Source organism: Neovison vison, chromosome 10, assembly GCF_020171115.1.
Source record: "Neovison vison isolate M4711 chromosome 10, ASM_NN_V1, whole genome shotgun sequence".
In the NCBI taxonomy this organism is placed as follows: domain Eukaryota; kingdom Metazoa; phylum Chordata; class Mammalia; order Carnivora; family Mustelidae; genus Neogale; species Neogale vison.
In genome coordinates this window covers 266,538-284,803 of record NC_058100.1, presented here as the reverse complement: position 1 = coordinate 284,803, position 18,266 = coordinate 266,538, and the positions used below count along the sequence as shown (strand labels likewise).

At 53.2% G+C, this 18,266-nt stretch overlaps 1 protein-coding gene and 1 long non-coding RNA gene across 2 annotated transcripts; both read left to right on the top strand.

Annotated features, from left to right (window-relative positions):
- The first annotated feature begins 10,711 nt into the window (after window positions 1-10,711).
- S100A2 (S100 calcium binding protein A2) lies at window positions 10,712-13,409 on the top strand. The gene is made up of 3 exons (XM_044266358.1): window positions 10,712-10,839; window positions 11,776-11,943; window positions 12,943-13,409. The coding sequence occupies exons 1-3, from the start codon at window positions 10,744-10,746 to the stop codon at window positions 13,093-13,095; spliced, it is 417 nt and encodes a 138-aa protein (XP_044122293.1). The 5' UTR covers window positions 10,712-10,743; the 3' UTR covers window positions 13,096-13,409.
- A 3,744-nt stretch (window positions 13,410-17,153) lies between these two features.
- On the top strand, window positions 17,154-18,266 carry LOC122918205. The gene is made up of 2 exons (XR_006386575.1): window positions 17,154-17,262; window positions 17,821-18,266. It is a non-coding gene; the product is annotated as an uncharacterized LOC122918205 (long non-coding RNA).

The following is an 18,266-nucleotide window of genomic DNA, read 5'->3' as shown; positions in this document are numbered from 1 at the left end:
AGACATCCCTGTGTTTTTATTTTATTTGTCTTGAGATATTTTCTAACTTCCCTTGTGATTTCTTCTTTGGTCTCCCGGTGGTTCAATTTCTACATATATTTGAATTTTCTAGATTTCCTATTGCTATTGATTTCTAGTCTCACTCCACGGTGATTAGAAAAACATTTGGTTGGATTCCAATCTTCTTAATTTTGTTGACTTGTTTTGTGCCCTAAATGTGATTTGTCCTGAAGAATGTTCTATGTGTACTTGAGAAGAATGTGTACTCAGTGGCTGTTGTGTGGAGTAGTCTGTGTGTGTGTCTGGTGGGTCCCTAGGGGTATGGTGTTGTCGCAGTGTCTGTGTCCTTACGGATCTTCTGTGTGTGGAGGGAAATGGATGGTATCAAACCATTGTGAGGTTTAGGTTTCACTGAACACATGCTTAAAACGGTCTTAATGGGGGAGCCTGGGAGGCTCAGTCTGTTGAGCATCGGGCCTGGGTCATGATGTTGGGGTTGTGGGATCGACCTTCCAAGTCAGGCTCCATATTCAGCATTTCCCTCTCCCTCTGTCCCTCCCCCTGCTTGCTGATCTCTCACTCCCCCATCCCCAAAGTGCTGTCTCTCTCTCTCTCTCCCCACTTCTCTCTCTCAAATAAATAAACCTTAAAAAGAAAAAACAGTCTTAATGGTTTCATTTAAAAATGTTACAACGTTGGTTCACCTGGGTGGCTCAGTCAGTGAAGCCTCTGCCTTTAGCTTGGGTCATGATCTCAGGGTCTTGGGATCTAGTGCCCTGTTGGACTCCCTGCTCAGCAGGGAGCCTGGTTCTCCCTCTGCCTGCTGCTCCCCCTGCTTGTGCTCTCTTTTTCTCTCTTTCTGAGAAATAAATAAATAAAATCTTAAAAAGAAAAAATGTTTAAGAAACCACAATCTAGGGGCGCCTGGGTGGCTCAGTGGGTTAAAGCCTCTGCCTTCGGCTCAGGTCATGATCCCAGGGTTCTGGGATTGAGCCCCGCATCGGGCTCTCTGCTCTGCAGGGAGCCTGCTTCCTCCCCTCTCTCTGCCTGTCTCTCTGCCTACTTGTGATCTCTGTCTGTCAAATAAATAAATAAAATCTTAAAAAAACAAAAAAAGAAAAGAAAAGAAACCACAATCTAATCCAAGGCTCACTTGGTCCTCCTGACAGCCTGTGATGGAGAAGTCCCCATCCACGTTCTGCAGATGAAGACCCGGAGGCTCGTGGAGGTGACAGGACTTAGCGAAGGACACACGGCTGGTCACCAGTGTCCCCTCAGCCCAGACGTCTTCCACTAACTCTGGGCCGGCTGCCCAGGCAGCGGGTTTGCCCCAGGAACTACGATGGGCTAAGACTGCCCCCTTATGGACCCTGGGTGTTGGCTGTGGTTGCTTCTGTGGAAGACCCATTCATTCATTCATTCATTCATTCAGAATCTAGTGCTTCTGTACCACCCGCAAGGCAGGCGCCCAGCAACAGCGGGAAGAGCTGTGCTTCCTGACATCACAGGACCTCCAGTTTAGACGGGAGGAAGGCTCATAACCATGTGATCACACCAACAAATGGGGGTAACTTCTGAAGGGTCACATTTGTGGTGGCTTTTTTGCTTTAAATATTTTATTGATTTATTTTACAGAGCGAGCACAAGCAGGGGAGCCGCAGGCAGAGGGAGAGGGAGAAGCAGGTTTCCCATTGACCAGGGAGCCAGATGCGTGGCTCGATCCCAGGACCCCAAGGTCATGACCTGAGCAGAAGGCCCATGCTTAACTGGCTGAGCCACTCAGGGGCCCACTTCTGTGGTAATTTTTGACAAAGAAGTGTGACCTCTTCTGGGATTGGGGAGCACCTTGGTGGGAACCATGCTGGAGCTGAGATGTGCAAGAGGGGCAGCACAGGCCAAGGGCAGAGCTGAGGGGAGAAGGGCTTCCCAGACACAGGGACCTTCAGGTGCAAAGGCCCTGAGGCAGGAGAGAGCATGGTGAGCCAGAGTTTCTAAGGGAAACTCGGTGGGGCTGGAGCTCAAGAGCAAAATGGACAGAGATAAGAGGCCAGGCTGGAGATGGGGACAGGACTGCGGGGTCGGTAACCACTGTTTGTTGTTGTTGTTGTGTTTAGAGGTGAGAGGAACAGGAGAGGGAGAGAATTCCAAGTAGACTCCATGTGGTGCAGAGAGATGGATGTAGGGCTTGATCTCACGACCCTGAGGTCACCAACCCAGCCCAGCCGAAGTCAAGAGGCAGACACGTAACCTACCGAGCCACCCAGGTACTCTTGGATGTTTTTCTCCAGCAATGGGAGCGCACAGGTCTGTGCACTTGAGCCTGAGGCCGGAGCAGAGCTGCATTTGGAATAATCTCAGTGGCAATATGAAAAGACTCCAAATAATCTCCAAATGTAATATGAATAATCTCAGTTGCAATATGAAAAGACTGAGAGCAGAAGGGCAGAGCGGATGCGAGGAGATCAGGGAGGAGGAACGTTTTTTTTTTTTTATTATTTTTTTTAAAGATTTTATTTATTTAATTTGACAGACAGAGATCACAAGTAGATAGGCAGGCAGAGAGAGAGAGAGGGGGAAGCAGGCTCCCCACGGAGCAGAGAGCCCGATGCGGGGTTCGAACCCAGGACCCTGAGATCATGACCTGAGCCGAAGGCAGAGGCTTAACCCTCTGAGCCACCCAGGTGTCCTGAGATGATCCTTTCTGATTATTATTTACTTTGCATGAGCTAGTTATCACCTGAGGGGTGGAGCTGTAGAATGGGGCGAGAGTGTAGTGGCTTCAGATGGTACCGCGGGTGTGTGGAAGGGCACAGCTCCTCTCAGGGCTTGGCACTTGGGAGATGGGGTCGTGTCACAGTAAAACCTGACAGCACACACTCTGACATTCTTTGTGTCTTTTTTTTTTTTTTTTTTTTTTTTAGATTTTATTTATTTATTTGGCAGAGAGAGACCACAAGTAGGCAGAGAGGCAGGCAGAGAGAGAGAGGAGGAAGCAGGCTCCCTGCCAAGCAGAGAGCCCGATGCGGGACTCGATCCCAGGACGCTGGGATCATGACCTGAGCCGAAGGCAGCAGCTTAACCCACTGAGCCACCCAGGCGCCCCCATTCTCTGTGTCTTGTCCTGTTCCAGCTGGGTTCATCCTTGACTGGGAGGCCACGACACAAAGCAATAAGAGCGTCATCCTGTGGTTTCTTCTTAAGCTTCCTTCCCTGCTGTCCTGAGGTGTCAAACTAGGTCTCCAGGGGAAACCTCTCCTCAGCCTGTTCTCAACTGCGGTATTCCTGCTTCAGTCAAAGGGACACTGGGTACCCTTGAAGGGTATGTCCCACCCAAAGGTTAGGGCAGCATGTTTCTGCTTTCACGTAATGCCCTTGCTTAGATCCACCACAACTACATTTGACGGGTGTCCTTCATGATTTGTGGCTTGGAGTCAGACAAGTTTCATTGAACATGGTCTTTTCTTGTCTTTACATGTTGTTGTGTTTGCTTATTCTTAGTGAGGCTCTGAAGTAGAGATACAAAAATATCTTTACTTTGTCATCTTCCATGGAGAAGTCCCCAGAATCACCTTTTTATTGTTTTTTAAAGATTTTATTTATTTATTTGACAGAGAGAGATCACAAGTAGGCAGAGAGGCAGGCAGAGAGAGAGGGGGAAGCAGGCCCCCCGCCGAGCAGAGAGCCCAATTCGGAGCTCCATCCCAGGACTCTGAGACCATGACCTGAGCCAAAGGCAGAGGCTTAACCCACTGAGCCACCCAGGCGCCCCGAAAATTTTTTAAAAATTTTAAAAAATCATCTTTTTAAAGAATCATCTTTTTAAAAAAAGTTATTATTTTAAAAGATTTTATTTACTTTTTAATTTACTTATTAGAGAGAGCGTGGGCATGGGGGATGGAGTAGCAGAAGGGGAGGGAGACGGACAAGCGGACACCCCCTGAGTGTGGAGCCCGACATGGGGCTTGACCTGCGTCAAAATCAAGAGTTGGACGCTCAACCGACTGCACCAGTGAGGCGCCCCTGAGAAATAATGATCGTAATTATTAAGTAGGCTCCATGCCCAGCGTGGGCTTGAACTCATGACCCCGAGATTAAGAGTTGCACACTCTTCTGACTGACCCAGCAGGAGCCTTCCACCCCCTTCCAATGGCTTCCTGCTGTACTTAGAATACAATCGACACTCTTGACCATGGCCTTACAAGGCCCTGTGTGATTCGACCCCTCCTGACCTTTCTAATTCCGTCTCGTGCCCTTCTGCCCTCACCATCCATGGTCTGCCCACATCGCTCTTTTCTCCCTTCATACTCCGAACTCCCTCCCATCCCAGGGCCAAGCCTGGAACACACCCTCCCCTCCCTGTGTGGGCGACTCCTCATCCTTCGGGCCTCCTCCTCCGTGAGTCCCTCCCCACCCACCTGCCCATGGCATGAGTCTGTCATCATGCCTGGCCGTTTTTGTTCATCGCCCTTACCATGATCCGTACGTTACATGCAGGGCCCATCTTCCCCATTTGATTATGTGCTCTGCCTGCGCGAGGGCTCTGTGTGTCTTGGTCACTAGTGTGTTCCCAGGGCCTGGTGCGGTGTCGCTACCGAATACATATTTGCTGAGGGTATGCATGAAGACTGAAGTGGAGAGTCGGGTCCTTGAGGGCCACACTGAAGAGTTCGAACGGTGTGGTGTTGGGGCACCCGGGAACCGGGCCTTGAATCACCTCCATGGGATCAGCAGTTCTGCGACCTAGCACATCCGCTTTGCTGCTCCGGCAAGCTCGCATGGGCTTCCTGCCCCTGGGAGATGCTGGCTGGTAGAAGGAGAACATGGTGAGGCCAACGTTAAAATCCAGAATCCGTCTTCTCTGATGTCTCACCACTTCCTAGTATTACACATTGATCTCTTCAAACATCACTCTTTAAACCACTTCCTCATGAGCAACACCCTATAATTTTTTTTTTTAACACCCTATAATTTTTAAGACCACTGCTCACCTTCCTGAGTCAACTTCCTTTTTTTGAAGCAGCCCTTAGTCCGTCTCTGAGATTTGGGACGCTCCCTGGGTTTATCAGAACACATGAGAATCCTCTCTTGTGTTGGGTGTTTCTGGGAAAGTGGTTATTCTTCCTGCTTGGCACTGGTTTTACCAAATGACATCTTCCATCCTTGGAACCTTCCTTCTGACAAACGTAGAAACCTGCTGCCCAGGCCTGGGTGCTTGCTGGAATGGAGGCTGGGCTCCAGGCTGAGCGAGGAACCTGCAGGCGGGGGTGGGTGGCTTCTGAGTCAGACAGCAGGTCTCAGACCTATAGGGCTCCGTCGGGGCTTGTGAGTGGGGAAGCAAGTCCCCTAACTGAGGTCCAGCAGTGCCAGGGGACAGTCTGCTTTCCTCGCAAGGACACAGGTGTTGGCAGGGTGACTGGAGATCGGGGGCACAAGGAGTGGTTTGTCCCTGACCATATCCCCTGAGACATGAGTCTAGTTAATGGTGTGTTCCTCTCCTGTGGCTTCCCAGACTGATCTCCCTGCCTTTTCCAACTGCCTCTGGGGTGTGGGCTCACGGGGAGGTGAGGAGGATGCAGCCAGCTGGCTGACAAAAAACCAATGCGCAGACTCTCACCCTTTCCTTGTGGACAGAGAGAGGAGTGGGAAGGCTCTGCCCCCCTAGAAGCCCCTCTGGGGAGTGGGTGTTAAATTGCCTCCTCCACAAAGCACTGGCCTGGGCAAGAAGGAAGCATCTGGTGACAGGGGAGAGAGCGGGGTGGTTGCAAAGGCAGCAAGTCGGCTTCTAGAAGGGTCTGGGGTGGGGGCAGAGCCTGGTCTGGAAATGCGCTGTTGATGGGAGCTGGGAGGATGGAGGCAAAGAGGGGCAGCACTGGCCATGTGCCAAGCACCTGCTCTGTGTCAAGCCCTGTTTATCAGCAGCCCAGTCTAGAGGGGGAGACACTTAAAGAAAGTGTTATCGAAGTCCCTGTTACAGGGCAGGGGGCTAGTGGGGTCCATGGGAGGAACAGCTACCCATGTGAGTGTGCGCAGGTGCGTGGGTGCGTATGTGTGCGCACGCGAGAGCAAGCGCATATGTGTGAGCGTGCATGTGTGTATGCGTGTGCACGGGAGTGTGCGCATGTATGTGTGAGTGTGAGCGTGTGTGCATGGGAGCGCGCGTGTGAGTGTGAGCGCGCACGTGCGTGTGCATGAGAATGCGCGCGTGTATGTGTGAGTGCTCATGTGTGCGTGTGCATGGGAGTGCTTGCGCGTGTGTGAGTGTGAGCGCGTGTGAGAGCGAGTTCATATGCGCTAGTGTGCGTGTGTGTGATTGTGTGCACATGTGCACGTGTACGCGTGTGCCCTAGGACATGGGGAGGCCAGGGCCAGGATTCGGGGTGCGGCACAGAGATGATCTCAGAGCTGAGTTGAAAGGGTGGCTGGGAGACGGACAGGGGCAAAGGGAGGAAGGGCTCTCGGAGAGAATGAGGGCTTGGGTGGTCTGGGCGTCAGTGACCTTGGAGCCTGGGAGGGCTTGTGACGCTCGGCAGCCCCCTCCGCAGAGTGATGACACATCACGAGGCTTTCACCTGAGCGCTGACACGCTCACGTGTGGATTTAGGAAGATCACTCTGGTGGCAGAGCTGAGAAGGGGTGGGTGCGGGGGGCAAGGCCGGGGCAGGAGAAGGGTCTGGTTGTGTCTACAACCACACTCAAGCAGTGTGACAGCGACAAGCAGCGCTGAGCAGGCTGTGGAGGGCAGTGGAGGGAAGCAGGAGGACAGCCAGGTTTCCGGTCTGGGTCATCAGGAGGACGGTGGTGGCATCTGTGGTACAGAGGGTTACCGAGGGAGGTGGAAGACCTGAGCAAGGGCCCTCTCACGTCTGCTTTCCACGGAGGCAAGAGGAGAGGGGCGGGGCTGGAAGATGCTTCCCCGGGCTCCGGGGAGGTTGAGCAGTGGGGCCAGGGGGCCAGGTGTGGGTGTGGGGGGAGAATGGCAGTGTGCCCTGTTGGAGTGGGAAGGTTAGAGCTCCCAGGGCTTCCCAGGGATCCGGGCTTGCAGAGGAGGCTTTCTGTTGTGACAGCCTATGTTCCTTATGCCTCGTTAACTGTGTAAACCTGGGCAAACTTGCCTGAGCCTCAGTTTCCTCTTCTGTAAAGTGGGTGAGATCGTACCCACTTCCTGGGATAGTCGTGTAAATTAAATGCAATAGTATACAGAGATCATGGAGCACACACCAGGTGCGCCCCAATGTCAGCCCCTTGGCCGGCCCTGGGAACGCCCTCGATCAATGCACGGGGTTACCAAGTTTCCTTGTGCTGATCATGCTATCAGGGATACTTAGGGACGTTTTTTAATGCAGTTTGTTAAGAGAAAATCGGGGCTCCTGGGTGGCTCAGTGGGTTGTGTCTGCCTTCTGCTCAGCTCATGATCCTGGAGTCCTGGGATCCAGCCCCAAGTCAGGCTTCCTGCTTTTCCCTCTCCCTCTGCCCACTCCCCCTCCAAGTTGTGGTCTCTCTCTGCCGCCTCCTGACAACCCTAACCCTCCTGACAGCCCACAGGAGAACGACTGTCGCCCCCTGCCCCCACTCTCTGTGTGTCTCATTCTTCTCCCGGGCACCGTCAGGAGGGGCCATCTCTCACTCTCACTCACTCTCTCTTAATAAATAAATAAAATCGTAAAAAAAAAAAAAAAAAAAAAGAAAATATTTAAAAATACATTTTTTGGGGGTAGAGGACTAATAAAAGGGATCCTTGTGGTGGAAAGGTGGAAGGTCAGGGGTGCGGTGCACCTGGCCAGGGTCACCTGGTGAACCCGAGGGAACGTCAGGGCTTCAGCCTGGGGCCCCAACACTGGGGCTGTTTCTCTTTCTGCTGTGCTGTCCTGGGGAGAGAAGGGGGTGTGTGGGCAGAGCTTGCAGTGTTCAGCCCCTCACTTATGCCACCTTGCTCCTCCCGCCCGGTGCTTAAGGCTTTTAACAGGGACTGTCCAGAAACAGCTGACGTGTCAGGCAGGTGTGAGGCTGTGGGTGTGGGAAGGCCCCTTGGAGGTGAGTCAGCACTGCCTCTTCCTTCCTGAGTCAGGGGCAGAGCGGGTGGAGGGCTGCCCACCAGGTGGTAGGGAGGAGGGGCAGGGGTGGGGTGGGGTGGTGAGATCCACCGGCAACTGCAGGTCTCAACCACCAGGGGGCAGGAGCCAGGCGGGGACATGAGGCAGGCCTCTGGCCCAGGCAGGAGCGTGGACAGAGAGCCCTGACCCAGCTATCCAAGCTGGGCACTGGCAGAGTCACCGCTAGGGATGTGCCCATGGCCCAGCTGTGCTCCCTGGAGAATGTGGACCGGAATTGGATTCTGGGGTCATTCTGTCCAGCCCTCTCGTTCTGTTCTGCAGACTGGAAAGGCGTTACTCAACCCACACTGTGAGTTAGTGGCAGATTAATGCGATTTGCACCCATCCCAGGAATCGGGCCGCTTGATGGGCTCCATTTGGGCCTCCGTTCCTGCACACAGCAGGTGCGCCCCAATCTCAGCCCCGTGGCCGGCCCTGGGAAGGCCCTGGATCATTGCACGGTGATACTCCAAGTGCTGCCCTGGTAATCAGCGGCTCTCCCCACTCTCTCACTTCCTTCCGTTTCTGTGGCTGTCCTTCCTTCTCTCCCAGTTTCCACTGTCTCCATCCCTGCTGCTGGGGCCCTTGCTCAGCTCCCTCCCTCCTCAGGCCCCAGGCTGGAGCTGTGTTTCCTCAGGGGTTTGCAGCTTCCGGAAGCTGTTTTCCAGCCCAGAGTCTAAGGGCCACTCCTGGGATCTGGAGAAGTTACGATTTGGTAACCGAACCCGTGCTGTGATTTGGGAGGTGAGGAGGTCCCTTGGGTCTCGAATACTTTCCCCAGCACCCGCGCTGTGCTCAGTAATCATAAACAGTGGTTGGCACAGGCTATGCATGAGAACTTTGTTCGTGCAGAGACCAGTAAGACCCAGTCCCTGCCCACTGAGCTCACCGTGTGGGGGTGAGGGCAAGAGAAGACTCGCACTGGAAGGATTCTGCCCAGGGCAGACGCGCTAGTGCACAAGGACAAAAGGAGTCCTTGTTTGGGATGGAGCAGATAGAGATGGAGTCTGGCTGGGCCTGGGGAAGTCTCCACCCAGTAGGTGGCATTTACGGGGCCTTTGAAGGACAGCTGGGATTTCAACAGGCAGCGAGGTGGGGAGCAGGGGTCAGCCCAAGCAGTGGGTCTCAGAGCACCAGCTGCAGGTGTGGTGTGTTCAAGGCCCAGGGACCCAGACTAGGGTGTGTGTGGAGGGGTTGGGAAGCTGGTGGGCGCCAGAGTCCAAGCACCTCACCTCCAGGCCTGGGGAGGAGCCATGGGGGCCACTGTGATGCCTGCGCCTCACAGGCATTCACCAAAGTCCTGAGGTGAAATGGAAGAAGTGCAAAAGGTCACGAATGGCGCCCACCGGGCTTTACCCTCGGGGTGAAGGACTTTTGTTTCAAGCTCTACAAGAAATAGGGCTTGATAGGGAGAAGCAGTAGCATGGCGGGGTGGGGGGGTGTGCCTGAGAAAGTTGGGGACCCCGGGGCTCCAAGGGCCGACCCCATCTGCACGTTCAGGCTGCCCGAGCCCCGAGGCGGCCCCAGGAGAGAGCAGCCTGGCATCCATCTGATCCTGTCGGTTCTCAGCCCAGCTCCTCTGTGTGTCCGATGCCAAGCTCCCAGAGGGGGCCCAGGAAGGGTCTCCATGCTAGCACCCTTCCCTCCCAGGGTGGGCTGGTGTGTGCAAGCACCGCTGGGGCCTTCGGGAGGAGGCGAGCCCAGCTGAGTCACTGCCTGGGCATCTGGGCCTGGGACGGGGGTGGGGGGGTGGGGGTGGTGTGAGTCACCTAGCCCTGGGGCCTTGGGGGGAGGGAAAGAAGCTGCGGGACATCTGGAGGGGGAAGGGAGCCTGTCGGCCGGAAGGGCGGTGCCCAGACTGGTGGGGGTAGACAAAGGGCGGTGTCGGGGCGCCGGGCAGGGGCGCCTGGCAGGGGGCGGCCCGAAGCCGGGTCTTCTCTAAAAACCCCGCCCCTGGGCTAGGTCCTGACCGGCCGCAGTGCAGGCCTTTCTCCTGGTGCGGGGCGGGGCCTGCAGGGGTGGGGTGAGGAGGGCGGTGACCGCGGCCTGCCCCGCGCGGGCCTCCTGCTCCGGGAGCTGTCCAGCCGCTGCGCACTGGCCAGCCCCCCAAGCCTTCCCGTCTCCGTTTGGACCCTCCAGGGGCGTCCATACAGCGCACCCTGACGGGCTCACCCCGACCGCGCGGTGAGCACAGCTCGGCCGTCTCTCCCCCTTCCCTGGCTCCTTCCCGACGCCTTCCCACCCACGGCCAAAGCTCCTCATAGTGAGCCCTCGAAGACAGCTTGCACGCGGGTGTGCGCGCACACACACACACAGACACACACACAGACACGCACAGGCCTGGGAAGTCCCTGGAGGCTTGGAGCCTCTGACTCACAAGTGAGCTGTGGCTCGCAAGTATGTGTCATACGAGCAAGGCCCAGCCTGAGACTTGAGGCCCACAAACAGGGGCGACTCACCCTGGGCCCAGGCCACCCCTTCCCTGTGACACCGGGACCCCCCCCCCCAACCCCCTCCCAGCTCGGCCTTCCTCTATCGGTGGAGCGGGTGGAGCCGGAGGTCTCTGGGAGGGCGGGGCCGGCAGGGAGCGGCTGGGGGTGGCGGGAGGCCAGGCTTTGGCTGGTCAGGTTAGGGCAGGTTTGACTTCCTTCAGATGCCAGGTTGGGGGCCTGTGCGGGAGGCATATAAACCCCAGTGTGGGCGCCTGGCCCTTTGCTTTCCTTCCAGAGCCTCTCTGTCATCTGGTCTGGTGAGTGCTTCTGTCTTGCCAAGGGCTGGTTGGGGGTGCCCGTGGTCTCAGTCTTTGTCTGCAGGTTTTTCATTCTGGGTCTCTCCCTTTGGGGAACCTTGTGTGATGTGCCCAACTGAGGGCTGTTCGAGGCTCTTCTGTGAGGTCTCAGTTTACAGGTTGCTCTGAGGCCTTCTCTTGGGTCTCACGGTCTGGGCATCACAGTCTAGAGACCCTTCTGGGGGCCTAGGCCCAGGAAGAGGAGGTGTGGAGGTGGTGCTTTAACGAGAGTCTTGGGTGTTGTTTTTCCAAAGTCCTGGAATCCATCAGGACTTAAGGGACAAGAGCCAGGGATCTCAAGTGTGTGGGCCTGCCTGGGTCCCCGCCCTGAGGAGCTGCATGGTGCCCGGCCCTCTGCCCCTTACTTTCTCTTCCCGAGTGAGAAGGCAGAGCTAGCGGGGTGGGCCCAGGACGTTACTTACCGCCCACACCGGGTACAGGGCCTCACCCCAGCACTCCCCCTAAGCCCCCTGGGGGCTGCTCAGAGCATTCTCAGAGGCAGAGCCATGGGAAGGATGGCCTGAGTTCTGTCCTGCCGTTCCCAGGGCCCAGGACATGTCATTCCTTTAGTACCAATCCCCATAGGATCCTTCCTGGTAGGGAGGGTTGCTCAGGGGCCTTCACCTCTGCACTGTCTGATGGAGAGAGCGCCCTCGGCTCAGAGGTCTCCAGTGTGTGGGAATGTCCGTCTCTCTCCTCTGAGGGTCCTTGGTCCAGTGGAAGAAACATACTTAGACACTTCCTCTGGCCTTAGGGGTCCCTTGTCTGGGGGAGATGACTCCTTAGGGGGGAATGGTCTCAGGGGAGAGGCAGAGAGGGGTTTGGAGAGGCACTTTGGGGCACAAGGGCAGAGTGTCCTGTGGGCTGGGCTGAATGTCCCCATCACCTCCCACCCAGATCCACCCCTGTGGCCCCAGATCCAAGATGTCCAGTCCCCTGGAGCAGGCGCTGGCTGTGATGGTCGCCACCTTCCACAAGTACTCTGGCCAAGAGGGTGACAAGTTCAAGCTGAGTAAGGGGGAGATGAAGGCACTTCTGCACAAGGAGCTGCCCAGCTTTGTTGGGGTGAGTGGGGCTGGCTGGGTTGGGGGGTCCTGATGTGTGTGTGTGTGGGTGCCTGGTGAAGCAGACACAGGGTGTGACCTCATGGGCGGGGCTGGGTGGGTGGCTGGGGCCCAGGCCTGTGGGCGTGTCCTGTCTCTGCTGTCCCTGTGGCTCTCCAGAGGATGGACAGCTGTCCATCTGTCCAATACCCTGCCTGGGTCAAGCCAAAGCCCAGAGAGGGGAGGTGACTGGTCCAAGAGCTCACAGCTCTCTGGCTCTTACTTTCCTTGTTATACGCCAAACTAAGAAGTTGCATTGGGAGACACGTGTGTGCCCTGGGGCAGTGGCAGAGAAATGCTGTAAGTTTTCAGTTTGCCCCTCCCCTGCCCTGTATTGACTTCTGAAGAATTAAAAAAGTCAGGTCTCAGGCTTTAAACTTGTGGGGCATGCCCTTTATTTCTTTAATGCTTTTTGTTGTTGTTGTTGTTAAGCTTTTCTAATTTGTTTCATTTTAGCTGGTATTAAAATGTTTGCCCTGGGGCGCCTGGGTGGCTCAGTGGCTTAAAGCCTCTGCCTTCGGCTCAGGTCATGATCTGATCCCAGGGTCCTGCGGGGCATCGGGCTCTCTGCTCAGTGGGGAGCCTGCTTCCTCCTCTCTCTCTGCCTGCCTCTCTGCCTACTTGTGATCTCTGTCTGTCAAATAAATAAATAAAATCTTTTAATAAATAAATAAAATATTTGCCTTTTCTGAATTCAAACATTTTTGGTTTCTTCATCAGCGAAGTGGGAGAGTGACACCCACCTTGCTGGCTTAGGGAGGACCTGGGTGCTTCCAGCAGGGACAGCTGGAGACCTTCCCAGTGAACGCCACCTGTCCTCTCTCACGGGGCCTCTTTGTAGCTCCCAGGGGGCGCCCTGCCTACCGCTCACCCACAGCCCAGTGCCAAGGGAGGGCTGGGCTCTGACCCGCAGGGGTGTGGGGTGGGGAGCAGCCTCTGAGCCGTTCTGTGTCACTTTCAGGAGAAGGTGGATGAGGAGGGCCTGAAGAAGCTGATGGGTGACCTGGACGAAAACAGTGACCAGCAGGTGGACTTCCAGGAATACGCTGTTTTTCTGGCCCTGGTCACTATCATGTGCAACGAGTTCTTCCAGGATGCCCCAGACCGGCTGTGAAGCGGGGCTCCTGCTTGGCCACGGCCCTCCTGGACCCACGAGGACTCGAGCTACACCTTTTGTACCCAATAAACGTTTCTGTTGATCATATTTTAATTGCTCAGTGATGCCCCATCCCCTGGCTGGCTGAGTTGGGTTGCTGGACAATAAGAGCATCCTTAGATCCCACCCCTCTGGGCTCTGACTCTTCTGGAAATCTCCGCAAGGCCAGAGCTGCACCTCAAGTCCCAGAGTTTGGCATTTCAAATACCGGTAAAAATCTGAGATAGTTTGCTAATTTTTTTTTTCCAAATAAAGTTATTAAAAAAGGCAAATACCATCCACCATCGCTGTCATTTCATAAAAATAGAAAATGCTAACAAAGAAGGAAGGGTATGCTCAGAACAAAGGACAGACCTTGCCGTTCCATACTGTGAGCCATCCGTGCTGCTGAGATCTGTTCAAGAGGCAGAAGGCATCTAAACAACCCAGCAGACCTCCTCACTGAAGACTTCTTATCAGGTTGCAGGCCACAGGCAGTGGCCCTGTTTTAGCAAAGTTGGATTTCTTTCGATACCTGCTTTCAGATGGGTTCCAGTTTGAGCTCATTCTTCTCTTGTGGGTCTCTGCTGAAGCTACCAGGCGCTAGTTCATGTCAGCATCCTGATTTTTTTCCACCATTTTCCCTACACCTGTAGCGGTTGCCATCTGTTCTGCACTGTGTGGTCCAGCAGGGGACAGCCTGACCAAACGCTTTGCCACTTCCTAAGAAGGTCACTGACTTTCCAGCCGCCAAAGGTGAGATCCTTGTATTTTAGTCTTTCTTCTCCTCAATTAATTACCCATGTTAGATTCTCTCTTCCTCGCTTTTTAATGGATCCCACTTCTAGTTACCAAATTCTCTACCAGTTAGGAACGTACTCAGTTGTAAGGCGCAGGTAACCCGACTAAGAATGGCATAAATAAATTAGGATTTAAATGCCTTATAAAAGAAGTGTGAGCTACACAATTGAGGTTTGGTTCAGTGACGTAGAGACGCTGTTCTGGTGACCTATCGTTGCATTACAAATCACCCTGTACTTGGTAAATTAAAACAGATTTATTATCTGTCAAGGGCCTATAAGGAGACGGCATTCGGTCAATGGGGTTCTCATTTAGGACTTTTCAAGCAGCTGCAGACAGATGTTGGAGCCGACGTCATCTGAAAGCTCAAGTGCACTCAGCTTCCAAGGCACCTTATTCAATGGGCCCGGCAGCCGGCGCCGGTGGTTAGCTGGGAGCCGGGAGCTCTGCGGCAGCCGTTTGGAGCGCCTTCCACGACCCCTCGGTGTCGCTTGGGCTTCTCAGAGCCTGGCAGCTAGGCTCTGACAGGGAATGGCCCCCAAGGGAGCAGCCCAAGGTATTCCAGGGGGGGCTGTGGGGCATCTTAAGATTCATTTCAGAAATCCAAGAATGTCACTTAGGCTGCATTCTATCGATCAGGTCGTTAGGCCGGCCCAGATTTTTTTTTTTTTTTTTAAAGATTTTATTTATTTATTTGACAAACAGAGATCACAAGTAGGCAGAGAGGCAGGCAGAGAGAGAGGAAGCAGGCTACCTGCTGAGCAGAGAGCCCGATGCGGGGCTCGATCCCAGGACCCTGGGATCATGACCTGAGCCGAAGGCAGAGGCTTTAACCCACTGAGCCACCCAGGCGCCCCATGGCTGGCCCAGATTTAAGGTGAAAGACCCTAGAGGACCCGCACCCAAGGACGCACTCACAGACCACTGGATGCAATAAGCAAGAGGATTTTATTCGGGCATGCTCGGACTCCCAGGGACACTTGACCACGAAATCCGCGAGGGATGGGTCAGTGTCTGAGAGCCCCGATCTGTTTCGGGAGTGACTTAATATAGAGTCTTACAGTCCGTTACATCAGAGCCCGCGCTTTTCTGGCCAGTAATTTTAAAGCATTACAGCAAGGTCTGCATGCAGGCAGCGAATCCTTTAAGACAAACCATACATTTTGGCCAGTCACCGTTCAGGTGGTGTACAGTAGAGTGTACGTGTGGAATTGCACTTCTCCGGCCCTCGGTATGAGAAAACGACCCTTATCTGTTACTTTTCTCAAGGCCCTGATGCTGGCCAGCTGCAAGGCTTGGATAGCAGGACGCGGGCTGTTGTCCTTCATCCTAACCCTGGGCCTGGAGAGGGGGTGGAGGTCCTCCAAGCAGCCTTCCAGGTGGAGCATTATTTGATTACATAGCGGGGGTTTAAGCAATTTTTCATTTCTTTAGCAAAGCATTTTTATACAGAAGCCAGAAACAGCTGGGTTAAACACAGAATTCTGCTTTTTTACATTTTTCCTTTGTTATCCTGTTGTGCTGCTTGTTGACTCCCTTATCTATGGCCAGCTGGCCACAGTTCCTTAGTTAGCAAAAGCTGGTTATAAGAAGAACGTGTTAAACTTACAGGCTGTACTATAGTTCTGACCTGGGGTCCTTCAAAGGGGAAGGGAGTTAGGCTCCAACTTTGCACGTGAGGGCAATAGCACAAAATCGACAGAGGCCATCTTAGAGGCTGTGTACCATCGTCCGACTTCCAGCAACCACGTGCAGAACGTAGTTACCTCCTTCCCGAGACCCGCCATGTCTCACCCCGTCAAGGCCTCAGCGTGAGATCCAGGGTCTTGTCTTGTTATGTCTGCCACCCCCAACCTGGGTGACCGTGACTACAGCCCCTCAAGAACAACTCCCTTGCTCTGAAGACCCACGAACACCACATTTGGTGCATGGAGGTGAGACAACAGGGGACCAACATTCCTGGTCACAGACGTGTCCTTGATCCGCAGCAACTCTGAAACGGAGTCAGACATATGCCGCCAGATTCCTGACGAGGGCCCAGTTCTGCTCCGGGTGTGTGGTTCTTCTTGGGTCCAGACTCTGGGCAGTTGGTTTCATTCTCTTTAACTCTTTTATTTTCCATAAGAAATGTTTGTGTTTGTAGCTGCCCCCTGCCCAAAGGAAATGACAACCCAAAGCTTCTTTGAACTGTCTCTATCCGGATTATGTAATTCCTTTCAAAATATTGAGGGCTCTCTCTCCTTCTCAGTCTCTCTCTCTGTCTCTCTCTAATAAATAAATAAAATCTTCAAAAAGAAATCTAGGGACGCCTGGGTGGCTCAGTTGGTTAGGCAGCTGCCTTCGGCTCAGGTCATGATCCCAGCGTCTTGGGATCGAGTCCCACATCGGGCTCCTTGCTCGGCAGGGAGCCTGCTTCTCCCTCTGCCTCTGCCTGCCTCTCTGCCTGCCTCTCTGTCTGCCTGTGCTCACTCTCTCTCCCTCTCTCTCTGACAAACAAACAAATAAATAAATAAATAGAAAAAGAAATCTAAAAAAAAATGTTGGCTTCCTGTATATCAGCTTATAATTAATTATAATTAATTATACAAATGCCACACTTACAAATCTCTCTAAGATTTGTCCCTCCTACCTAGACTGAGAACCAGGGAGCTGGGAGCCAGGCCCTCTGGTCTGAAGGCGTCTGAGAGGCACAATTCTAAAATCATTAGAAGCCAAGTTGTTTATCTGAGAAAACCTGTGATACTTGCCCTTAAATCTTTCCAAGTCTATACCTTTGACTTCATTTCTATCCTGAGTCCCTCTTTATTGACAAGGCCCTGGGTTTGACATTTGTCCTGAAGCCATTTATTATTTTGAGAACCATGTGCTGGCCGTAAAGACTTTTCTGGACCCTCTATAATTCCTCTAAAAAACCTGAGCAGTTCCTTCTCAGGTTATCTTTTTCTTCTCATATTTGATCAGGGTCATCAGAAGTAGGCATTTTCAGTGTTCGGTCTAAACATCTCAGCTGGGTCCACGAGTTCATTGGTAGTCCTATTTTCCTATTGCCATGGACCGAAATGCTCCCAGACTTTCCACGACCACATACTAGGGCTCATCTTTTCTTTCTTTCTTCTCTCTCTTTTTTTTTTTTTTGAAGATTTTATTTATTTATTTGACAGCGAGAGAGCGAGAGAGCGAGCACAAGCAGGGGGAGCAGCAGAAGGAGAGGGAGAAGCAGACTCCCTGCTGAGTAGATGCGGGACTCAATTCCAGGACCCCAGGATCATGACCTGAGCTGAAGCAGACGCTCAACCAACAGAGTCTTCCAGGTGTCCCTAGGGGTCACCTTTTCTTCAGCCTTCGGTAACAATTTCCTCACTGCCCTCCAAATTATTACTGCTAACCCCTTTGAGGTCCTTCTAGCTTTCACTTATTACCTGGTCCCAAAGCCAATGGCACCTTCCTGGTTTCTTTCTTTGTTTTTTTTTTTAAAGATTTTATTTATTTATTTGACAGAGAGAAATCACAAGTAGATGGAGAGGCAGGCAGAGAGAGAGAGAGGGAAGCAGGCTCCCCGCTGAGCAGAGAGCCCAATGTGGGACTCGATCCCAGGACCCTGAGATCATGACCTGAGCTGAAGGCAGCGGCTTAACCCACTGAGCCACCCAGGCGCCCCACCTTCCTGGTTTCTGTAGCAGCAGCATCCCCCTCTTGCAAGGAACCAGCTTGCACTAACTTTCTAAACCTTTCCTACCACTTCCTCTATCATAGCATTTAGGATTTGCTTTGGCCGGCATCCCAAGATACATCCAAGGACAGTTTGACCGAATATTTTGTCATTTCATAGCAAGGGTCCTTGGCTTTCTGGCTGGGATGTATCTCTCTGTCTTCCCTCCTGCACTGGCCAATTGTTTGTTTCAGATTCTTTTACTTGAGGACTCCACGTTCAGATGTAAAATTCTCTACCAGTCTGGCATGGATTCAGCTGTGAGGTGCAGGTAAGGTTATTTCCATGGTGTTTAATTGTCTTGTATAACAAGACGTCCGAGATGGGCAGTTTAGCGTTGGTTTAGGGGCGCAGAGATGCCGTACCACTCAGTGTCTTTTCTGTGCTTTTCTTGCTCTGTAACCTATAGTGTATATGCTTTTCCCCTCATGCATGCTGCTTCATGATCACAAGATGGCTGCTGTACCTCCAGATTTCACTGTCCATGTTCCAGTCTGGAAGGTGCAAAAAGCCTTCTCTCAGACTTTGCCTTTTTATTATGGCAATAATTGTAACAATTATAATTATTATTATGTTATTAAAAAGTACTCTCTCTAGGGATTTCTTGCATCTCTTTGGTTTTAGAGATGTAGTATGGCTA

What these genes read in the sequence shown, in the direction of transcription:
- S100A2 (XM_044266358.1), top strand. Translation starts at nt 10,744, where the DNA reads ATGCCAGGTTGGGGGCCTGTGCGGGAGGCATATAAACCCCAGTGTGGG. An exon ending in CCTCTCTGTCATCTGGTCTG is followed by an intron (nt 10,840 to 11,775) that starts GTGAGTGCTTCT and finishes CCTCCCACCCAG; the next exon opens with ATCCACCCCTGTGGCCCCAG. An exon ending in AGCTGCCCAGCTTTGTTGGG is followed by an intron (nt 11,944 to 12,942) that starts GTGAGTGGGGCT and finishes TGTCACTTTCAG; the next exon opens with GAGAAGGTGGATGAGGAGGG.